General features: G+C 43.9%; 1 protein-coding gene across 6 annotated transcripts in view; it reads right to left on the reverse strand.

Moving 5' to 3' along the window:
* SH3PXD2A (SH3 and PX domains 2A) overlaps window positions 1-21432 on the reverse strand; it is a 258532-nt gene that overhangs the window by 46356 nt on the left and 190744 nt on the right. For 4 of the 6 annotated variants that reach the window (XM_074875217.1, XM_074875218.1, XM_074875216.1 and 1 more), the window contains one exon: window positions 18789-18920. In XM_074875217.1, coding sequence (XP_074731318.1) covers window positions 18789-18920 — 132 coding nt within the window. Of the gene's footprint in view, window positions 1-18788; window positions 18921-20813; window positions 20939-21265; window positions 21389-21432 lie in introns of those variants that run through there. The other 2 variants (XM_074875221.1, XM_074875220.1) reach the window with 2 other exon arrangements.

Consider the following 21432-nt stretch of genomic DNA (forward strand, 5'->3'; position numbering starts at 1 on the left):
CACTCCGGCTCTGAGAGCAAGGATGACGGCGTCCAAGCCAAACACATGCGTGGCTGGAGAGACTTGCGGCAGATTAGACAGCTCTTCTTTGTACCGATACATGAAATACATCTGGGGCACCCCAGCTATATTAAGGGCACATTCCTTGGCTGAACCGATGCTTGTTGAGCACTGCTGCAGGCACCAGTGACGCTCATCTCTAGAGCACTGATACAGCACTTCCAGCAGCTCCCCGAACTGGTAGATGGAGATGCCTGGGAATGAGACTCGTGAAACACCCCTGAAGGCTTGATATTCTCACTCAGATTATCTAAATCCCAATGTGGAAAACATGGCAAAAGCATCCTTACTCTGAATCACAATGAAATGCTCAACAAGAGGCAGGATTTACAGAAAGCCAGCTGCAAGCAAAGGCAGCCCTTGGACATCAGTGTCACAGGCATCTTGAGGAGTCCACTCAGATCTACAGATACAACTGTGTGTGCAAGTCAAGCTCCTACCTCAAAGTCCAACACATCCATCATGTTGTGCATCTGGAATCAAGCTCTTGCCACTCCAGGCACAGTACCTCTCTAGAGAGCCTGTATCCTCCAGAGACACAGGGCTGCAAATGGCCCCATTTCTCAAGGGGTTTTTTGTGGTTTTAAATGTCTTTTTAAAAGGTGGTTTGTTTTTTTTTTTTTAAAAAGGGAACAGAGATATTAGAAACTGCCATTACTGTGATGGCATAATCTAGTGAGAAAATAAAAAAAAGAATATGAAGCTCCCTTATTATCCATTTCATTAAGTATTAGCACTCTTTTAGCTACTTTATAACTGGCCCATGAAGAAAGTATGAAAATTTACATTGAATCAGAGTTTAAGGACCAAAACAAAAGCAAGCATACCAGGCTCTCTTTCAGGTTTATATGCCATGGCTTTTTCATGGATTTAGCACTAAAACTTTCAACTGTATAACGTGAATGTCCAGTTTAACATTAGTAAGTATTAGTAACATCACTGTTCATGTAAATCAGAGGTTATTTGATGGGGCATCAGAAGATTTAGGAAGAGAACAGACATCTCTAACAGCAGCAAGCTCCTACCCATGCAGCACAGTCTGGGCCAACAAGAACTCCAGCACCTCCCAGCCCTCCTTGTGCTAGTCTTGCCACAACGTTCACACTTTGCAGTTGTTTCAAGTTTCCAAATCAGAAGCTTTGCTGGATTTCCAATTTCTAGATATCCCCATGCCAGCAAAAAAGGATTCTGAAGAATTTTAATTTTTCCAGACTGCATACCAGGCTTAATTCCTTACTCTCTGTTACTATTGTCTACGAGTTCACTTGACAATTTTCAGCTCTTCAGATTTACAGCCATTCCTAGCAAAGTATTTCATCCACAAATAAACGCAACCATCCTTTTTCTGAAGGCAAGGGGAAAATATATAGAAAGCACACAGATGTTTGGCAAGTACATCAAAGCTAGGCTACTCAGTACAAAAACCCACCCCAAAAACCCTGACGTTCTCAGTGCTTTAACAATACAATCAAATTTTAACTATGAACAGAGGGGGATTCCAAATGGGTACATAATATCTACAATAATAAATTAATTGGAAGTGCACAGAAACCTGGACTACAGAAAGCTGTACACTCTATTAAACATCTTCATGTGCCATTTCATTCTGTGAGACCAATCCCACTGAGTCTGAGCAAATCTTTGTTTTTCACATTAATATGAAATTAGATGAGGCTGGGCAGTGATATCAACTCCTGGGCAGTAGGTATCAACTTACTGTCTTTGGCAAAGTCACGCTCGTGTTCTCTGCGCAGTTGGAGAATACAGTCTTTGAATCTTCAAACCCTGCGATTTGCTGCTGACCCATGGACGTTCACTTAGATGCTCTTGGATCTTTGGAGAGCAGAGAGCACCTTCCCCTCTGACAATATTTCATAACTTCAGCACATAATACCTTTTCCAAAGGAGGACAGATGTGCAGGAGTAGTTTCAGTCTTCCAAGAAGTTTTCCATTAGTATCTTGATTTTTCTCTAGCTGTGTAGTCCAACAGCATAACCATGGCCCCTGCAAGGCTGGAGACGGGAGGTTGCTGCTTGAGCAATATTTGCTGCAAGCAGACCATCCAGCTGAGGTACTGCTCATTTGCTCTCCAGGTTCAGAGATGCCGCTGCGAGGAGGCCTGCCAGCACACAGCTACTCACCCTTTTCTGGGGAGCTTTGAAAAGGGCATCACAGAAGAATAGCTTGAGCCAAGTTTATCTTACAAGGGAAATTTCAGCCAGAAGCCATTATGTCAAATGTTCAGGTTTTTGAGAGGTAGAGAGGGATCATATGGGATGGGGGCGGGGGGGGGAATGGCTCTATTTTGCTTTCAGAATACTGTATATATCCTAGTTACAAGAAAGAAACCAGCAATAATGCCTATCCCACTCATAGTTCAGTTTTTTTTTTTTTTTTTTTTTTTTTTAGTTTTGCAGGCTTTGAAGAGGAGAGGGAGGAAGAGGAAGATCCTGAGCTCCAAGAATCTCACTCTTGGCATGCCAAAACCATCAGAAGAAATGCCCAGATTTTCCACGATGACTTGGATACATGCCACAGTAAAAGAAGCCACTTCATAGTAAGCTCCCATCCATGAGGAGACAACTTCAGCTCACTCAGCTTCAGGGAGAAGGGGCTACTTCCCTTCACTATAGGGACACCCGATCTGTATGTGAATTCCTGCTGCCCAAACAGCCATCTGGCTGTTGAGTTAGCCCGGGGTACTAAGGGCAGAAGCAAGTCTGTTGTCATATTCCACAGGAAGGCATCAAATCCATCATGTTAAGGGTGGATTACTATGGGCTAAAATAGTAGAAACCCTACAAAAAGCAGAAGGGAGAAGGAGTTGATGGAACAGAGGATGATTGTATCCCTAAAACTCCAAGGGAATGTCAGGTTTTCAGTAGGGATTTGGAGACTGGGAGAAGAAGGACACCCACAATTTAACTTTTTGATACCTGCATGCACCTTAGGAAACATTTGTTTATACACATTTCTATTAGGACACACTAGGTTTTGCTTACTCTCCAATTTTTTTTGCCAGGAAACCCTGATGCTGCTGTCACATGATTAAGAAGTTGCTCACTAATTCAGCAGAAACCCGACACTCCAGTGTCTTTGGCTGTAGCCACTGCACAAAGAGCATTTGGGATCCTGTGACATCTGACAGTTTTCCTCTCCTCCAAGACTGACATTAACCAAAAGCCTCCTATCCAAAACAACAACGCTAGACAGAACACAACCCACATTCCTCCTATTTTGGGAAAGTCTGGATTAGAAACCTAATTTCTCATCTTGAACCCATGTGTAGCTGTTTAAGTGTAGTTCAGGAGTCATACAACATTTACAGTTTATTCTGTGAATGCTATAGAAAACTAATAAAAGAGTGAGAATCATCAGCAAAATGTACTACAAAATGCAATGCAGAATAAACTGGAGCAAACACTGTGATCATACTCATGCCACTGCTGCCCACGAGGAATCTTCTGCTGCACAGAAGAGATGTGGTGTTGGGAAAAGACAATTTAGTGACAAGCTGAAAGCTTGAAAATTAGTTTTGTGAAGGGAGGCTGGGCACTCAGCTCCCACTTCACCCCAAGGCTGCTCCTCATTTGCACAAGAAACTGCACTTGGATTTTCCAGAGTCTCTGCCACCTATTCAGAAACCAGTCTTGAGCAGAAATGGCATGTTTGCACTGCTGCCAGTTCTGCAGTCCCTACCTGGTCACACCATAAAGTCCTCTGCCTCTCGATTCCCTTCTACCAGCCTTCAAGCAGTGATTTCTGAACACTTTGGGGCAAAATTCCACCTGCAAGATACTACTGGTTTTGAAACAGAAGAGGACAGACAAACATCCAAATACAAATTGAAAGCACTTGCTCAAAAGACTCCCTTAGTGTCTCAACAGTTCCTGACTAGGCAACACCTTACATTTTTATTTTAAAATGTATTTCTACTATTGTTCTTGGTCCCCTTAAATCAACACCAAATTCCACTATGGATTTCAACTTTGCAACGTGACTCCAGTTCTCCAAGCACAGAGTAGGAGTCTTGTGAGAAGGTTTTGCTTCTGCCAGCATCCACTTCCAAAACCTCCAGCTCCGGATAAGAGAAACAAAACAGGATAGCTGCATAACAGCAGTCAGCCTCCTACACACTCAGGAGCTTCCTGGCTACTGCTGCATTACGAATTTCATGAGCTGTCAAACAGAGCTAGGGCCAACTGTGTGCCCACTGGCTTTGAACTGCACAGCTTGGGGCACCACAGGCCGCACGAGCATGTGACAGGAGGTGCAGCTCTGTCATTTCAGGGAAGATTATGAAGCTGTACACATCCAGCAAAACAAAACCTGACGTGGTCCGTACCGAGAAATAAAGGTGCACACAAATATCAAGCCCAGTTGGGCACCCAGTTATAAGATCAGGAACTATTTGCTGACTTGAGCAAAGCTGTTATTCACACCCATGGCAAAGCTGTACAAGTCCAGTCAATCACTGCCTCAGTGTTGGCATCCCTAAATGTAAAGCAGCAAAAGACCAAAGAAAGATGGATGGAAAACATGACCAGTCACACAACTCGCTTTCTTGCTCCATACTAGAAGTTAGCACTACCACTAGAGAGCACAGGAGGCAAAAATTAAATAATAGAAAAAGGGGTGCATGACAGAGGGATACATTTGAGTAGCAGATGTCAAAAAAGAAGCCAATTTTAATGTTCCTTTGCTTTTCAAGCCACAAGGCACCTCCTGTAACTAATGCACCTGGAGCATTTTCAAGGATGCTGGCCGCGTACTGCTCACAAACTTCATGGGATTAACAGTACAGCCTGTGAGATGAATCACTCCTATATCTTTCTTTTTTTATTCCACATTAAAATCTCAGAAGGAAGAAAACTGGCTTGCTCGTAACAGATTCTCTCTCCCTACTCTCCAAAAATATGCGAAGGACTTGTTGCAAACTGGATATTGCTGAGGCTACAGGTATATTCCAGAAGAGTATGCACCACCAAAATAGAAGCACTGGAGTCACTTCACATGGTTAGCTGTGCTGTCTTCTGTCATTCTTTTCATTCTTATTTGTTATATCACTGATGGAAGTGGTCTGTCTGAAGTGCAAGATGGCCACAGGTAAGCATTCAGTGGAACTTTGTTATCTCCAGGAACTAGCCTTTACAAGTCCACTTTCTCCCAGAAAGAGTTTCTGTTCAGCTTCAGAAGTCAAAGATAAGCAGTTCTGACCTCTGTCATGGGTCCAGTTGAACAGGGGTGACTACAGTTGTGATATTTGCTTTCTTAAGTGATGGCTGCTTTTACCAATCTAGGTCAGGCTCAACTACAGCAACCAAGGCTCTTTCCTGCCAACTTACTTGCAAGAAAAACACTAAGTACCAATGGATGGTCTGACTCCAGAGCTCTACCTTATAAGTGCAATTCTAGTCCATCCACCAAGACCTGATGAAGGCACAGCTCTGAGACAGCTACAGAAAAATGCCTCAGCATCACACTGTTGAGGTTAAGGCAAAACTTCAGTCCCACAGAAACACGGGATTTTGATTTCCTTAAACTGATGAACATGCTGTGTTATATTTCCTTAGATCAGAATGTGCTCCTGGCAAACAAAATTAGCAGAGGATTTAGCTATCACAAAAGATCAAAAAGCATTAATCGCATGAGATTCTCTGCATAAGGTATAGCAGATCAATGGAAAGAACCAAAAATCATGTAAGAATAAATGATACCCAGGAAGGAAGTCGCTAATCTCCATCTGCGTTCAGTTATCCTTGTTTCAGGCTTCCTCTCCTGCACATGCTTAAGTTTCTACCAAATTTACGTGGGCCCAGTCAGATGGTCCACTCAGGACTCTGCTTAAACAAGAGGCAAAGAAGAAAGAGGAAGGATTATATCATTTGGGGATATGGAGAAGAATTACTAGTTCAGGCAAGTTTCAGCTGAAGCAGATGGTGTTCCTGATGTACCAAGGACCTGGCACTGTTATCTTGCAGAAGCCAGAGTAGCTCACCTGGCAGCCTGCAGCCTTTGTGAAGGTGCAGATGAGTTTGTCCCAGTCGCTATTTCTATTCCTGTCACTGCATTGCCCCCAAGACACACTTGCCAAGGGCAAGCGCACGCCCAGGCACTCAGCTTCTGCTGTGTCTGCACATAATCAGTGGAAAAGAGGCCCTTGTGCAACTCAAGGAGGTCTCAACACTGTCATCTATCACAGCATTACAAAGGGTGGCTACAACTCATCTATAATGGAAGTTTCCCTGAAACCACCAGCATTTTCCCTCAAATGCCACTACACAACAATTCCTGGTAGGCTGAGCCAAATTTAAACCAGTGTCAGCAAGCGTCTTGCAAGCCAACCCCAGAACCGTTCAGTTCCCAAGTTCCCACATGCACATTCTGCAGACAGGGTCCTCATTGGGGGATGTTGGTTTCTGTTTAGGATTGTTTGCAAGGGAGACTCTGGGGTGGCATAGGGTGAGCAACACCCTTTCATGTGGCTGGCTCTCAAACCTGGATACTTCTGCGAAAGAGATACTTAACTTCCCAGTTCTCAGTTGAGTGGAAGGGTTCACATGCCAACCCCCAGAGGCTCACTCCTTATTTTAAAACCAACAGACTAACAGCCCAGGAAGTGTATAGTCAGCTCCAAAAATACACCAAAGACTTCTGGAATGACCAAGTGTGTAATTTAACTTGTAGCTGGTACAGGAACCAGTTCTGCTTGCTGTGCTCAGGAGGAGCAAAAGAGGTATTTTCTGTAGGGCTCAGTTATCCCATTTGCCTGGCGATGGAAATAGCATCCAATTTCTGGTGATTCTACTTTTATTCAAGGACATTTTGGTCACAGAAGGTTCACTTGAAGCAGGGGAATAATTTGCAAGCTCAGCCTGAGCATACAGCCATCCCATAATTTTGGTTCTTCATACTCTGCAGAGTTTCCTTCTCAGTAATAGTAAGGCATTTTAGTCAGGATTAAGAACAAAACCTCAAAGAAACTGTCTCTCAGGTTCCTGATCCTGTTTTCAGGCAAAGAAGCAAGTTTCACCTTCTCTCCCATGAGTCAGCATGTGTAGTCTTCCCCCTGCCCACACCCAGAAATGCAGGTTCTTCAAAGTGGTTTGCTGGACACTGAATAAATTGGCCTTGAGTTTAATCCTAGGGTTTCTAACGGTCAGTGATGGATCTTCCCAGGTTCACATCACCCACCCTGAATCTCCAGCTATACTCAGTTAAGATGAATGGGACAAGTCTCTCCAAGCAGCTCAGGTTTTCCTCATGCGGGGAGGCCTCCAATAACATCCAAATGCTATAAAAGCCCATGTGGGAGATTAAAGTGCTATTTATGAATTTAACAATGTTCAGGTCAACGATTTGGGTTTAATATTAGATGTTGTTCTTCCAGTTTTAGGATCACCACTGCATGGAGGTTTATCCTGTGCACACACATACCCGCTCCATATCATGTTTGAGTAGGGACTGTGTTCAGGGCTTCCGTAACTTCATTTCAGTTTCAGCACAGTGGAATTTGTTACTCCAATTTCCAGGTTTTGTATGCAGTCACCTAGACTCCCTAAGAGCTATTGTCCTTTTAAGAAGGATACATTTCACCTGCACATATGGTCACCATTTGAAAGTCAGCACAGTGCCTCAAGACCTGGACATCAAATCATGAAGGTGTTATCTTACACTCATCAGACAGCACAGACGTGTGCCTGCCAGCGTTAGTCTAGCTAGTCAAGCTGCTGCTAATCATGAAAGAGCAACAACTTATTTTCTCTTTTATCCAAGTATCAAACCAGTCTGGGATTCTTAAGCAAACATATGGCAGCTGTATTAATATAGGAGCAAAGTGAAGCTAGGTCTGCAGCATGAGTGCACCCAGCATTGCCCTTACCCTCCAACCACTGGGAGATATGCTTTCATTGAAGCCCATCCCACCAGCATGCTTACCAGAAAGGGTGTGCACACACGATGGGGGGGAGAAAAGATCAGCAGGAGGTAGTTCTGCGAACAGAATTGAAACAACTTTTCAAAACAACAGGCTAGGGCTTTCCAGCATGTGTTTGCATTGTGGGGAGAAACAGGAGATACAGACTCAAGCGAGGTCTGGGAAATACTTGACATTATCACTAAACTGAAGTTTGACTACGTTGCCAATATAACTGCGGTCCAGTTTCATTTGAAATAAAGTGATGTCCCATTGCATGTGAAACTTTCAGATGAAGTCACACAGTATCAAGATACCAAAAAAAATGAACTGGCCAACAAAAATACTAAAGAGAAGCCAGCCAGTAAAATAGAGATCCAAGAGAGCCCATCTCATCCCCTGCGTCTTCCAGAACTGCTTCAGTTAATCCAGCTGTGAGCCAACATCTTTCTACCACAAAAATAATTAAAGTCTCCATCAAGAATGCTGGAAAGTCTGATGTCCCAGCCTGAAGGGTGGGTGGATGGGAAGAGCTGACATACACCCCTCTGTCAAGCCACCCCTTAAATCTGATTGTATGATGAAACTCCTAAGCAAGACAATTACTTCTATAGGTTTTGCTTAACCTGAAGATGGACAAGAAATTGCTTTATGGGGAAACTGAACTCTTTTTAACATGAAAACCAAAAGTAAGGAGTTATGTTGCTATGGTTGTAACTGAAACGCGTCTGCTAATGATTACAGCTTCCATTTTACTGCCAAAGTATTATTAGAACTGCTTATTTGCTGTGCAGCTTGGGGAAAAAAAAATCTCTTACATCCTTTATTAATCTTGTCCTCATCTGACACAACAAAAATGCACCATCAGTCTTTTGCTTACTTTGAAAAATGGGCCTGAAAGTCACCACAAGAGCCAAAGTCTTTGTGTATAATTGCATACTTGATTAACTAGAACAAAGGGCAGAAGACATCACTTACTATGCATTAAGTTCAGTATTTTTGGGGCTTATTTAAAGCCATTTCAGTGACTTTCTTTCCTGAAAGAAACTTTGATATAACAAAAACCTATGAAAACAATGCTTTTTTGTTTTGTTTTTTTTTAAAAGGCACTCACATCCCAAGTAATGTAGCCCACAAGGTACCTACAGGACTCATTGGAAGGCCTCAGTAATATCCTTGTATCGTCTTGGCCTCAGGGAGTTTCTTGCAGCAGTGTTGAGCTGGTGACCTATTTGGCTGATATAGGAAACTCAATCATTAGAAAGTTTATGTATTCTAATATGAAAAGCAGATTTTCCTTGGAAACATTTTCTTGGGGCAGGTTTCAGGGTCCTGAAACTGGCAGTGACTGCATAAACAGAGGAGGTAATGAGTACAGGCTCCAACCAGAGATGCTGTGTAGAATTTTTTCCTTTTTAGCCTGCCATCCTGGGCTCCAAACAGGGTATACAGTGGAAACAGAGAGAATTTAACTATCTACCTGAGTATGAAGTCTCAGCACGGCAGGATTAGATGAGAAGGGAAAGAGGAGGAAACTTGCAGGCAGCTGGAAATTTCAGAATTGAAGTTTTCAGAGGCCTGGTAGAGAGTCTGCTATTCAGGAGTACCTGGCTGTGTTGTAGTGCTTGCTGTCCTGGCTTCTCCACGCTTACTGATGCGCCCTGTTCGTCTGAGGCTAAATTGCCTTTATAGACAGCTAAGTCTTCAAGTCTGTGGTTTCAGTGGTCATATTGCAGCAGCCAGACTAACAGGGCAGTCTCAGAAGTCCTGGAACAGATTTCATGCCCACAGCTACCAAACAAAATCCAGACATGCTTGTTCCCTCTCTTGCTCCTAGAGGGTGTCTTAAGGGTCTCAGCCCCTTGGGTATGGTGAAGTCAAAACAGCTGCAGGTAAGAAACAATCTTTGCTGACATTGACTTGCTCCCCCTCTGAACTACAGTTCTTGTGGTTTGGAGACAAGAGAAGTCTCCATGCATGCTGACCTGGCAGCCTTGTTGGATCTCTTTCAACCCAGCCTGTGTAAAGGCTTTGCCCCTGCAAGTGGGCTTGCTCTGCTGGTCTTGCAAGGCAGGGGAATTCCTCTCTCTGGGCTCCCATTCCCATTTCTTGAGAGATTAGAGAACTGTAGAACTAAATGGGTAGTATTTTGTTCCTCTTCAAGCCAGGTGGATGGAAGTTTAAAAAGGAACTTGTTTACTTCAGTGGGATGCTTAGAAGACAGCAGATGGGAAGAACCCAGCCCTGAAGCTCCTTATTTAATATATATGGAGATTTCGTATTCACAGCAATAACCCTTCCCCCTAGCTTAGGGAAATTTGGGGGTGGGGAAGAGTTGTCCCACAGAGACATGACATCAGTAAAAGAAAAGGCAAACGAATGCAAAAGTCAAAGTGGTTGGACTTCAGATGTCTCCATAAAAAGGAAAAAAAAAAAACCCACATAACTGAACTAGCCCTGTCAGAATACCAATTGCCCAAGATTAAGACAAACAATGGGAACGGGACTAAAAAAATGAATACAAGCCACACACTATAGCCCAAAGAATTTGAAAAAAAATATGCTCTAGAAGGACAACTTCAAATTCAGTTCAGTTTTATTCTGTCTCTATCTGGAGAGATGTTCCTTTAAAACCAAACACTACATAGAGGGGATCTGATACGTACTATTAAAGAGGAGAATGCTTTAGAGGAATACAACCCCATGACATTTCTTGTGTCCCATTACTTGTTAATCATGCTCCTCCCTCTACAGAATGAAATGAGGCAGCTTTGCTTGGAAAATAGTCATTTCTTACTACACTGAAAACTTCCATGATGAACCTGACAGAACAACGTTACTACTTAACTTTAGCAAGTCTTTATGAATGCACTGAAGGTCACTTTAGAATGACATTTAACTGCTCCCAACTCAAGTGGGGCCCAAATAATACAAGCCACCAATCAACTCCTCCATCACAACAAGCAAAACATCCCTACTAGCAGAGCTCCAGAGCAGTCTGGAGGTGTCCCAGGAAAGCTTCATCAGAATTAGGCACTGCAAAGGGCATAGTGTCACCAGACAGTCATATTTCAAGTGTTCATAATGAGCTTGTCACCAAGAAGTCAGAGCAAGTACGCACTGCAATTCAAAGCCGGGCAAAGGAAAGCTAAGCAAGGATGTCTATGAAATGCGGAAAGGCTTCCCAGAAGAGATGGAAATGTCACAGCACAATTAAAGGGACAATATCTCCTTGTCACAGGACTGGCATACGTGCAGTCCTGTGACGTTTCCTAGCAGAAAAGCAGGAGCCCACCTCAATCCCTTTGCACACTCACAAAAATGCAGGTATTTCAGAGGTGACAATGGAGAACAATCTCATTTTCCACAGTGACAGAGGACAACTACAGACACCAGAGTATTAACAACCCTGCTTTGGTTCCAGCATAGAGAATTACCTTCCAAGCTCTTAAACACAGAAACAAACGTCACTTGCCATGTAAGTTACTAAGGTGGGAGAGGAAAGCCATTTAGACATCACAAGAAAGCAGCATGAATATTACAACACATCTATAATTCAAGCATTTTGCTTTATACAGCAACCTCCCAACCTCAGCTGAGATGATGTGGTGATGCTGAAGCAATAGGCAGGTCTAGAAATATGAGTCCCAAATAGCTTATCGTTCAAGCCTATGTACCGGGCAGCCTTGAACTGCAGCTCAGAGGTAACTGCTTCAGAAATGTTGCGGCATGCTTCCTTTCTGGGCACAGTAAATCTAAGTTAAATTCTTGAAACTCAAATGACAGGTTCAGCCATACCAACACCCTTTGCCTGCTGAAAGTCGGTCAGAAAAAGCAAGCTGCCACCACTTCCTTACCCTTGCAGAGGCACACATTTAAAAATCCAATCAGATCAGAAAAAAGGCAAGAGGAAAAGGGGTCAGAAAATAGCTTACAAAACAGAATCACCAGAGAGGTCAGGGTAGGCTGTCAAGGGCTGCTTCCAGCTTAGTACAGCTGCTAAAGTCATTAGATAGTGTCACCCCACCCTTGGGCTCCCAGGGGCAAGGGCAGAGGAAGGAGTGCTCCTCCTCATCTCCTGCTGACCCGCCTGTTTCTGGTGTGAGTATAAATTTTCTCCATCCATTCAACATTTTGCAAACAGGCCACTGGAAGAGGGAGTGTCTGTTTGCAGGGCTGGTCAGGCACTGTATTCCCAGAAAGGAGCTGATCTCCAGTGAGAACTTGGCAACAGCAAGTCATTGCAGCCAGTTTTACCTCTATGCTCTAAGCTTGTCTCAGGCTTCCCTTGGAGCCAGCACAGAGCCTGAATTAGTCTAAATGTTCCTGTCCATCCTATCAATGGTCCATTGACCCCATTTCCATTGATTACTTTAAAACAAGGCATCCAGGCTCGCACCATAGACACCAGCTTCCAGACAACTAAAGTTTAAAATAAACCCCACACTTTGCAACCAGACACAGCAACAGGATGCTTTGATTACACTGTTGCAAAACAAAGCAAGAGAACAACCAGCTTTGATCACTACCTCCAAAAAACCTGAAGAGAAAGACACCGCTGCAGTGAGACAAGCAAGTGCCACTGAGCATCCTTACCTTCACCACAGATGTCTCTAAAACTCTGCCTGCCCAGAGAAGCCCTTCTCCAGTCCCTGAGCTGCAAGCATTTGAAGGAGAAAAGCATCTCTGCTTTGCCAGCATTGTCTCTGTTTGGAGGGAAAACTTCTACAAACACTGGTTTTTAGGACATTAAACAACTTTCTAGTAACTCCTAGCCAAAAATTCCTTATCATCCACCCTGCCTCCTCAGATGACCTATGTCTGTCTGCCTTAGTGCATGCACTGGGCAGAAAACTGCAGCAGGACAGGAATTTATTCATAAGTGGATCAAGCACCCCTGCTGCAGGGCTGGTGACAGGCCCAGCAAGGCAGGACACACGGCAAGGCAGCACTGCGTTCGGAATAGGACACTGGAGTCTACAGACCTTCGTTTTTGTAGAAGGGGTTGGGGTGGTCCTTTCTTGAACTCAGCTCTGCTTGTTAGAGAGTTACAAACACTGGTGCATACAGCAGTAGTTACACAGGCTATCCCAGGTATTTAGTGGTGGCCACTCACCTAAACCTGTCCTCTGGGATGAAGCCACTGGTGCTAGGGGAAAGGGATTGATCTACGTAAGTGTTTGTTTCTCCTCCTCAAATTCCAGGCACAGCTCGAGGACTGATGAAGAGAAGGGGCTGCTGTATGAGGGAGTATTTACTTTTTATATCACGACCATGGTCTCTTACAAGGTTTAACATTCAAATACACAGCCATGCTGGGAAGAAATGGAAATGCAGAGAACTGAAGTAGCTTTCTCAGAGCAAACAGCAGGGCAGGGCTGAACGTACAAAGAGAAATCAAGTCCTGCATCACATCTGATGGGCCACGCTCTCTTGAAATGCTTTGTAAGGAAAAAAAGAGCTTTCCAAGGAAAGCCAGCATGCACAATTGCACCTGAAATAAAGCATGATGTTGTCAATTAGGTGTACTGTGTCTGGCAACACATCTGACCAGTGGATGGAAAGCTAATGACAATTCATAAGCAAACATAGTAACTGCATTTGCAATTTGGTGTAGAGCTACATCCACATTTGAAGCCTAGGAAACTGCTAGCATGTCACTTGTCCATTAGAAGAAACAGAAGCGTACTGGGTTTTGGCCAGCTTTTGCAAGATGATAATATTAATGCTCAAAGACATTTGCTAGCAGTGCACACAGTGCCATACTCCCCCCATGTACAAAGGAGGGATCATGAAAACAACAACATCCTAGAGAACAGTGTAGAGCAGCAGAAAGCAGATAGAAGACAGGAACACTGGTCTTCACAAAGTGTAAAACAAAACCCTCACCAACACTAAAGAAAGGACCAAAAATCAATGCTACTTTCAAAAACAGGCACAGCAGAGGGAATGGAGGGGTGAAAGATTGATCCATCAGTTACAAAAAAACTCACCACGCTTCCCTGTTTCTACCTGGAAGACTTTAAGGGTACACCTTTAGCCAAGATGCAGTAGTTAACCACAAAAGTAATCTTGGCCTGATTTGGTACCAAGTAAACCCACTTACTTAACCCCGAAAAGCAACACCTTCACATAAAAGGGGCTGTGTTCCCCATGAAGAGGCAGAAGCCTAACTCAAAAAGCCCTCAAGCTAATAAGAGGGAGTTTGCAATAGGGAAGCCAGTGCGCCCCCAGGAATCAGTCTCAAGAGAGCTGTAGCCTCTCTATGTCCCTCTCCTAGATCACAACTGCAGCCAGTGAGCAGCCTAAGTGAAACCAAATAGTGTAACAGAGTGCCTTGCCAGGCACACACTAGTCTCCTGACACTGTGTGGACATCCAGTAAGTCTCAAGACTCCCAAGCCAGGTCACCCAGATAAGCAGAGACCTTCCTTATGGTGATACTTGAGTAACCATGTCCCACACCCCAGCTAGGCAGGGAAGAGCAGCCTCCCTTCCCAGAGATCCCTTTGAGTCCCAATAAAGTTACGCTAGCCATAGTAGCTTTGTTTTACATATTGTGTGTAATATAATATTGGAAATTGGTCTGCAGTTATGTAATTACAAAGAAAATGGCTACAGTCCTGCTCAGCCCAGCAGAAAGTGCCATCCCACGATGCGTCCACTGTGGACATAGCTCCCGGCGGCTGCAAGAGAAGAGTGCCCGTCCTGCCTGCGAGCAGAGCAGCAGTGGGGGCAGAGGTGCTTGGGACTATGCTTATACTTCACTGTCTGACAGGTTTTCCATTGCAAACACTGCTGCCACAGTTTATAGCTTGACCATTTCAAGCCACATCCACGCAAAACTTGGCAGAGAGGGAGCTGCTCTGGCCCAGTCCCTCCCCCTTCTACCTTAAAGAAATCTGTGTCGGATTCCTGCTTTAAAGTCACAGCATTTCTTTTCTGCAACAGAAATACATTTTTAAGTCATTCCACAAGTCTTTTTTGGTTAAGGTTTCAAAGAAGCCTGTGTACTTGACAGACAAGCCTCGAGTCAACTATTCACATTGTTATTCTGAAACAGCTCAGAAATGTTTAGACAGTGTTGGACAGTGCAGGTTGGTTACACAGTGCCTTTAAACAAATCAGTCACTTCTAGCAAGCAACACAAGCGTTGTAACTATAGCCTGTTCCAAGACACCATCTGTAGAGACCGTAAACCTCTGTTTTTCTCCTGAAGCATTTGTGACCATTGCTACGTGCAGATTTTCCTCCTCAGCTAAGGAGAAAAGAAAGAGATAAATGTCCATCACATACATCAAGCACACTGTGGGTCTTCTGCTCATGTAAGCATAATTAAGGTTTAAAGGACAATTTTTGTTGAGCCAATATAGGTATTTGCTGCAAAAACCAAGTGCTGAACTCTGAGAGCTAGTACATTATTAAATAATTTGCTCTGAAGTATAGAAATCATACAGATTTCTTTCAGTCCAGCAAGGTTTGCTTCTGTGGCAATCGCAGCAACAGTTGTGTCACAGTGACCCGTGGGCTTCATAACCGAGATGAAGAGTTTCAGGAATTATTCACCACATATGCTACACTGATCATGCTTTCAAGTCATAATACTGAACAGAAGCTTCAACTTCAAAATGATGTCCAAGTCACAACTTTCATTGGCACAATAATGAAGGTAACCTTATTCAACTCTTTTAGTGAAACAGAAAACAAAGTATGTGACAAGGCCCTACCAAATGGGCTGGCATGTATCTGACTGCAAGACTCCTTAAATACCATCTCTTGTATGGGAAAAATAACCCTGAATAATACTATATAGTAAATACAACACACTTATTTAAGATGAAGTTAAAAGTAGCTTGATGATAACCAGGTAAAACTTCAATAAATCAAACACCAGACTTTTCTCCCCTTTTACTTCTGCCCTCTACACTGGCCTTTGAAAGCAGAGCTTCCTTCCTTTCAGGGGGGCACACAATTTGAGGCAAACATCAGAGGAGATGGTAACTCTAGCTCACGCCCTAGACACCATTGTTCGGAAACTAGTTTTGAGCTTTCTTGTGTAAAAAGCATAGGGCCATTTGACCAGTAAAGAGAAGGTGTTTCTTCCCTATAAAGCCATGCAACAGAGCCAAGTTAAGGTTTTTCCCACTCCAGGAAACAGGAGAACCATTTAAGTGTCCCTAGGCATTAGCCAGCAACTCTATTCAGGCAAGGTTTGCAAATCAAGCAGTCATCTGTGCCTTTTCATATCTAGCTTCCCCAAAGTACAGCTAAAACACCCCCAAACCAGACTTATGATATGCTATACACATGTATACACACAAGGAAGTTTGAGATACTGGCCCAGCAGCACATCCAATGCACACTGTCCAGTCTGATGGGGCTTCTCAGACACACAGCTAACGAGCTATCTAGCTGTGCTTCCTTCCTTTCATGGAAGAAACTGTCCCTGCTGCAGGTGACATCCGTAACACCTTACATCACCTTTGTCTGGATCAGGAGAAGAATGAGTTTAATTTATACAATCACAGCTATAGTTTCACAACACTTATCAAGCCAACATAACCAGTCAGATGAATTACTACACATGTGCATAGTTCAATAATCTTTTCTTGAAAAGTATATCCCCATGTCCTTAGAAGTTATAACCACATCTTCTAGGCTTGCTTGCCTACTCTAAACAAGATACCCAAATTCAAACAATGACTCCTGAGTTTTAAAAACTGACACTTGAGAAACTTTTGCTAGTTTCATTACATGCCATTCATAGTAAAGTAATACCTGTGGTATCCCTAACCTAGGAGAAAGTGAGAGTATGTTTGGAGTCCTGTTCTTGGAACAACTAAAACATCATTTCCCTGCCAGAACAGTTTAGACAAGCATCCAAAGCAAATGATGCTCTCTCCATCACCAATTTGTGACTTGTTGATATGTGTATTTAAAACCACCCCATATCTTTATTTTATACATATATATAAAGGACAAGATCATAGATGGAGTTCAGGGCTTCAGATTTCCTTCCTTGTTTTACATGGACATTAAGAAATCCGGCTGCTAAGCATCAGAATATGGTCTTAAGAACTGTAATCCAAATTGAAGGATGTTTCTTTAGAAGAGTCACATTTCTGGACTCCCTAATTAAATTCAGGCCCTGACACTCTCCATTTGTATCTCCACATACCATGTGGTTCAATACAATATGATGTGAACTGTGCAAGGCAGAGAGGCCACATTAAAAGAAAACACAAAGGAACTGTAATTTGGAATTCAGACACTTCTTGCATTATTTAACAGCCCAATTCCCTTGGTTCCATAAACCATTATCCAAGACAGGGATATCATGGATATGAATATAAGTTGCCACAATAACCAGGCTTGTTCTGACAGCAGTAACACCCACTATTGACAATGAGGAGCCCTCAGGCTTGGAAGGGAGGATGCTTGTCCACTAGCCCAGCCACAGTTAAAGAAGTTAAGACATTTTTCCCCCTTCAATCATAACGATTGCTTTAAAGTGGGGCAGATGAGCATTTTGGCCTTTACTAGTTTTGCAAGTGATATGGTCAGTACCCAGGAGACAGGCATTTTTGTTCACACTAGCCAGTGCATTTCCACACACTATCCTTTTGGACACCACACCAAATCACTGGCCAGCAACTGACTGTGTCACTTTGAGCCAAACAAGCATTAGGCTTTCATACAGCAGAGAAATTATCACTCCATTAAAAGAAGGAAAAAAAATATAATGCATGATCATCATTGTGGATAACCTGACTCAGAGCCCTGAAAGATGGATTTGAGTCCCAGATCAGGGCGCCCTGGTTCCCCCAAGCTCTGGCGTGCCCAGCACGCTCCAGAGCCAGCCGGTCGTGAGAGCCCAGCATGTGAAACTACGACGACGTGAGCCTCTGCTTGAACGGCTCCAAATGCCAGCAGCTCCTCTGGATGAGGACACACAAGTCACGAGTGGGCTGGAAACCAGTCCTGGACAACAGCTCTGGATTAATACACAAGGAACGCTGGAGAGGAGGAGGGGGAGCTGCTGAAGACAGGCAGTTATTCAATCCAGCTGCTAACCCGCTCCAACCACTCACATGTACAGAGTCTCCTGCGTTTGTTCAGTCTGACTCAAAGCTACCACGCATCCAAGAGTTAAAGTACACAAAAGACATCTATACAAACACTTGCCAAAAATCTCATTTTCCAAGTGGAAGTTGGTTGTTCCATGGATGGCAGAAGAAGGGATTTCATCTTGCTTTTACATGACAGCCTCTGCCTCCTTGCCTCAAAATTCCCCAATTAACACTTCTGCAAGAAATTTTGAAACTGTGCATGGCCACGTATTTATCTACGCACATTCTCTCCCCTCCCTACTGAGTTCTGGGCCACGGGCTAAGCTGTCAAGCCAAGTTTCATCCCAAGCAATTTTTAAACACTCATCCTATAAATCCTCTGAAAAGGGAGTTAGTAATGGAAATGCTGACAGAGACTTGAAGAGACAGCAGGGCAACTATATCAGTCTACTATACATCAGCTTCATTAGCTGCAGATCCTTCTCTCCTTCACCTTCGTTTTCCATTAGCATACTTTGGCTAATTAACGCACAAAACCTATGAAACATTCTTACAGTAGAAGGCAACATTTGGCCCCCAGCCCAAATCAACATTAAGAAACTTCAACATCCTCAGCCAGACATAGTAACTGTACCAGATGGAGCTAACGTACAGCTACAAGTAGTGACGAGGAAACTGAAAGAAGAGGAACACATGCAAAAAGTGGACCATTGAAAGAGGGAAAAGCAGCAAACGTGTCTTACCGCTTTCGTTTTTCTCTATGACATCCACAACCTCTCCAGCCTGGAGGCTGATCTCAGAGTTCTCCTGCTTCTCATAGTTGGACACCACCACATATTGCTCCAGGATCATGGGTTCAGAGTTCGCATCAGCACCTGGGGAAGGGAAAAAGCAAGCCGTAAGCCAGCTTCCAGCCATGACTCCTTGAGAGCGACCTCCGTCCATCTGATTCACGACAGGCCAACTTGTCACCAGAGCCAAGCGAATCAGCAAACAACCTTGGCTCGCAGCATATCCCCAAATGGCTGGCCATATAGAAACAGCCTCCTCTGGCCCACAACCCAGCAGCACAGAGGGACATTGGAGAGCAGAAAAAGAAAAAAGGGGAGGAAAAAAAAAATACGAGAAGGAGCCGAAAACAGTGAATTATTTGCAAAGTTTCATGATGGATTCTGAAAATAAAACTCTTCCCAACATGGTTTCCACAATCCTTGCTCCCATCAGAGAGAAAAATCCTGGGCAGAAGCAGCATAAATCCACAGCTGAGCCATCCCCCCAGTAAACCCAAAGAAAAAAAAAAAACAGCTCTCCCCTTGGCAGTTCAGCTCCTTCTCCACTCTAAAGGCTTGAGCTGAAAGTCAAGAGGGGGCTGTAGATGCCAATCATATTCGTCTGCACTGCAGCCCTTAAATAGAAACACATGAGCGGGATTGAAAGAGAGGGAGGTGGGGTGGAGGGAAAGAGGGGAGGGCGGGGAAGAGTGTTTACTTGAAACAGAAGAAGAAAAAAAAAGTTATAGCGCCAGATCCTTGCTCAAACACGGCCACCCCCCGCCTGCCCCCCGCCAGCTCCACAGTTCCGCATTCCCTGCAGCAGAGCAGCCCCGAGCGGGACAGAGGCACAGCGTGCTCCGGCTTCCCCCTCTCCATCACCCTTCGGCGCCTTTTTGCAGCCCATGGAGCCAACCTCTCCAGTTGTTTGGTTTCTCTTCATATTGAGGACTTTTGGCTGTCAGAGACAGTTATGAACGAGAGTAGGCTCTTGCACAAAGAGGGGAGAAAGAAAGTGCGAAATAACTGTTCTCCTCCCTTCCCCCACACTCCTGGAGTTTCTCGTTGGTTTTTGATTTCTGACTTTTCCACCCACAAACTGAAATCGTGCCTGTCGGGGTGGAGCTGTGAGGCAGGCATGCCGCAGTGCCAGACATGGAGGGAGACCTCCTTGTACTGCTGCCCGCCGTATGAGATGCATCTCAGCTCACCGGTGCAACATAAACACTACAGATGGGGGCCTCCGCACTCCAAAGCCCAGGCACAGACCAACTGTGCTCTGCCTGGAAACTGCCTTGAAAAGTCATGAAAACCTTTAGGACATCAGGGTTTCTTAATCTGCCCTCATTTATACACTCTTCAAAGTGTTAGACCAGAGCAAAAAGCACCTACAACTTCTGTCTAAGAGCCAACATGCCTAAATGCAAAATTATTTTACAGGTTTCCTGAATTACAGCAGCATGTATTAGGGCAGAGCAGTCCAGGCCAACAGCATTATTATACATTTTACATGTTAAGAGGCAGTTCCTGTGTCTCTAGATTAAGGCACAGACAGAAAGGGGAGACAGGAGCAGATGTATGATTTGCTGAAAGTCCCATTTCACGTGATGGGTGCAGAGCCAGGAGCAGACTCCAGGTCTCCTGAATCTCTGACGACAAATTGGCTACAAGAGACGGGAAGGAAGCAGCATGGTTTGAAACTGTCCACCAGACAAGTCAGGGGACTGACAGCCAAGCACGAGATGCTCAGTGCTGTATTTCCAAACACACCATGTTCATATGCGTTTGGGCTGAAGATGCAAAGTGATTCTACAGACAAATAATTAGCATCCCTGCCAAGAGAGAGGTAAAGAATGCATCAGCCATTAAAACAGCATCCTGTGAAATGAAAATCCTAGAACAAAAGGCAATTAATTCAACCATTTCCTGAAAGGAAACGCTATCACAATGCCTCCCTTTGGACCAGATTTAAGAAATCCAGAAAATTAGAAGACTTACTTGCTCCCTAAGCGTGCCTCTGACTCTCCTCAGGTTACATAGGTTAATTTTCTTTAAAGACGAGTCATCTCCTCTAGAAGTTTGTGTTTAAGAGATTTAGCTTTTCTATACATAGTTGAACCACAACCAGTAGCAGGAATAGGGGAAGAAGACCATGAACTGACGACACTGAAATTTATAATAAGAATTTTCACCATAGCTGTTCATTCCAAATAAGCATCATGTTTCTGTTCATGATGAATGAACTTAGCTTGCATGTTTAGGTTTAAACCAGTGCTAATTGGGTTATTTAGATTGTGATGAGATGCCTTCCACTGTTTCACACTGCTTCCCACAGAGTCCCTTCTCCAGTCCAGAATGGGGCGGCATCATCATCTTCCTTCAACCTATTTATGCAAGTAACAACCCCTACTTTGTTTTAATCTTCTTAAGATAAATATCAGTTCTCTCACCAGAAACAAAAGCTGTCATGGACTGATGTTTATGCATGTGCATCAGCAGAGAATTCCGTCTGTGGAAAGGCAAAAGGAGAGACCAAACAGCGGCAAAGGGAGCAGGGGACATGCAGGAAGCTACTTCCTAAATAGACACCCCAAATATCTTCTTTCCTTTAATCTCC

This window comes from Strix uralensis, chromosome 7 (assembly GCF_047716275.1).
Source record: "Strix uralensis isolate ZFMK-TIS-50842 chromosome 7, bStrUra1, whole genome shotgun sequence".
NCBI classification, from domain to species: Eukaryota; Metazoa; Chordata; class Aves; order Strigiformes; family Strigidae; genus Strix; species Strix uralensis.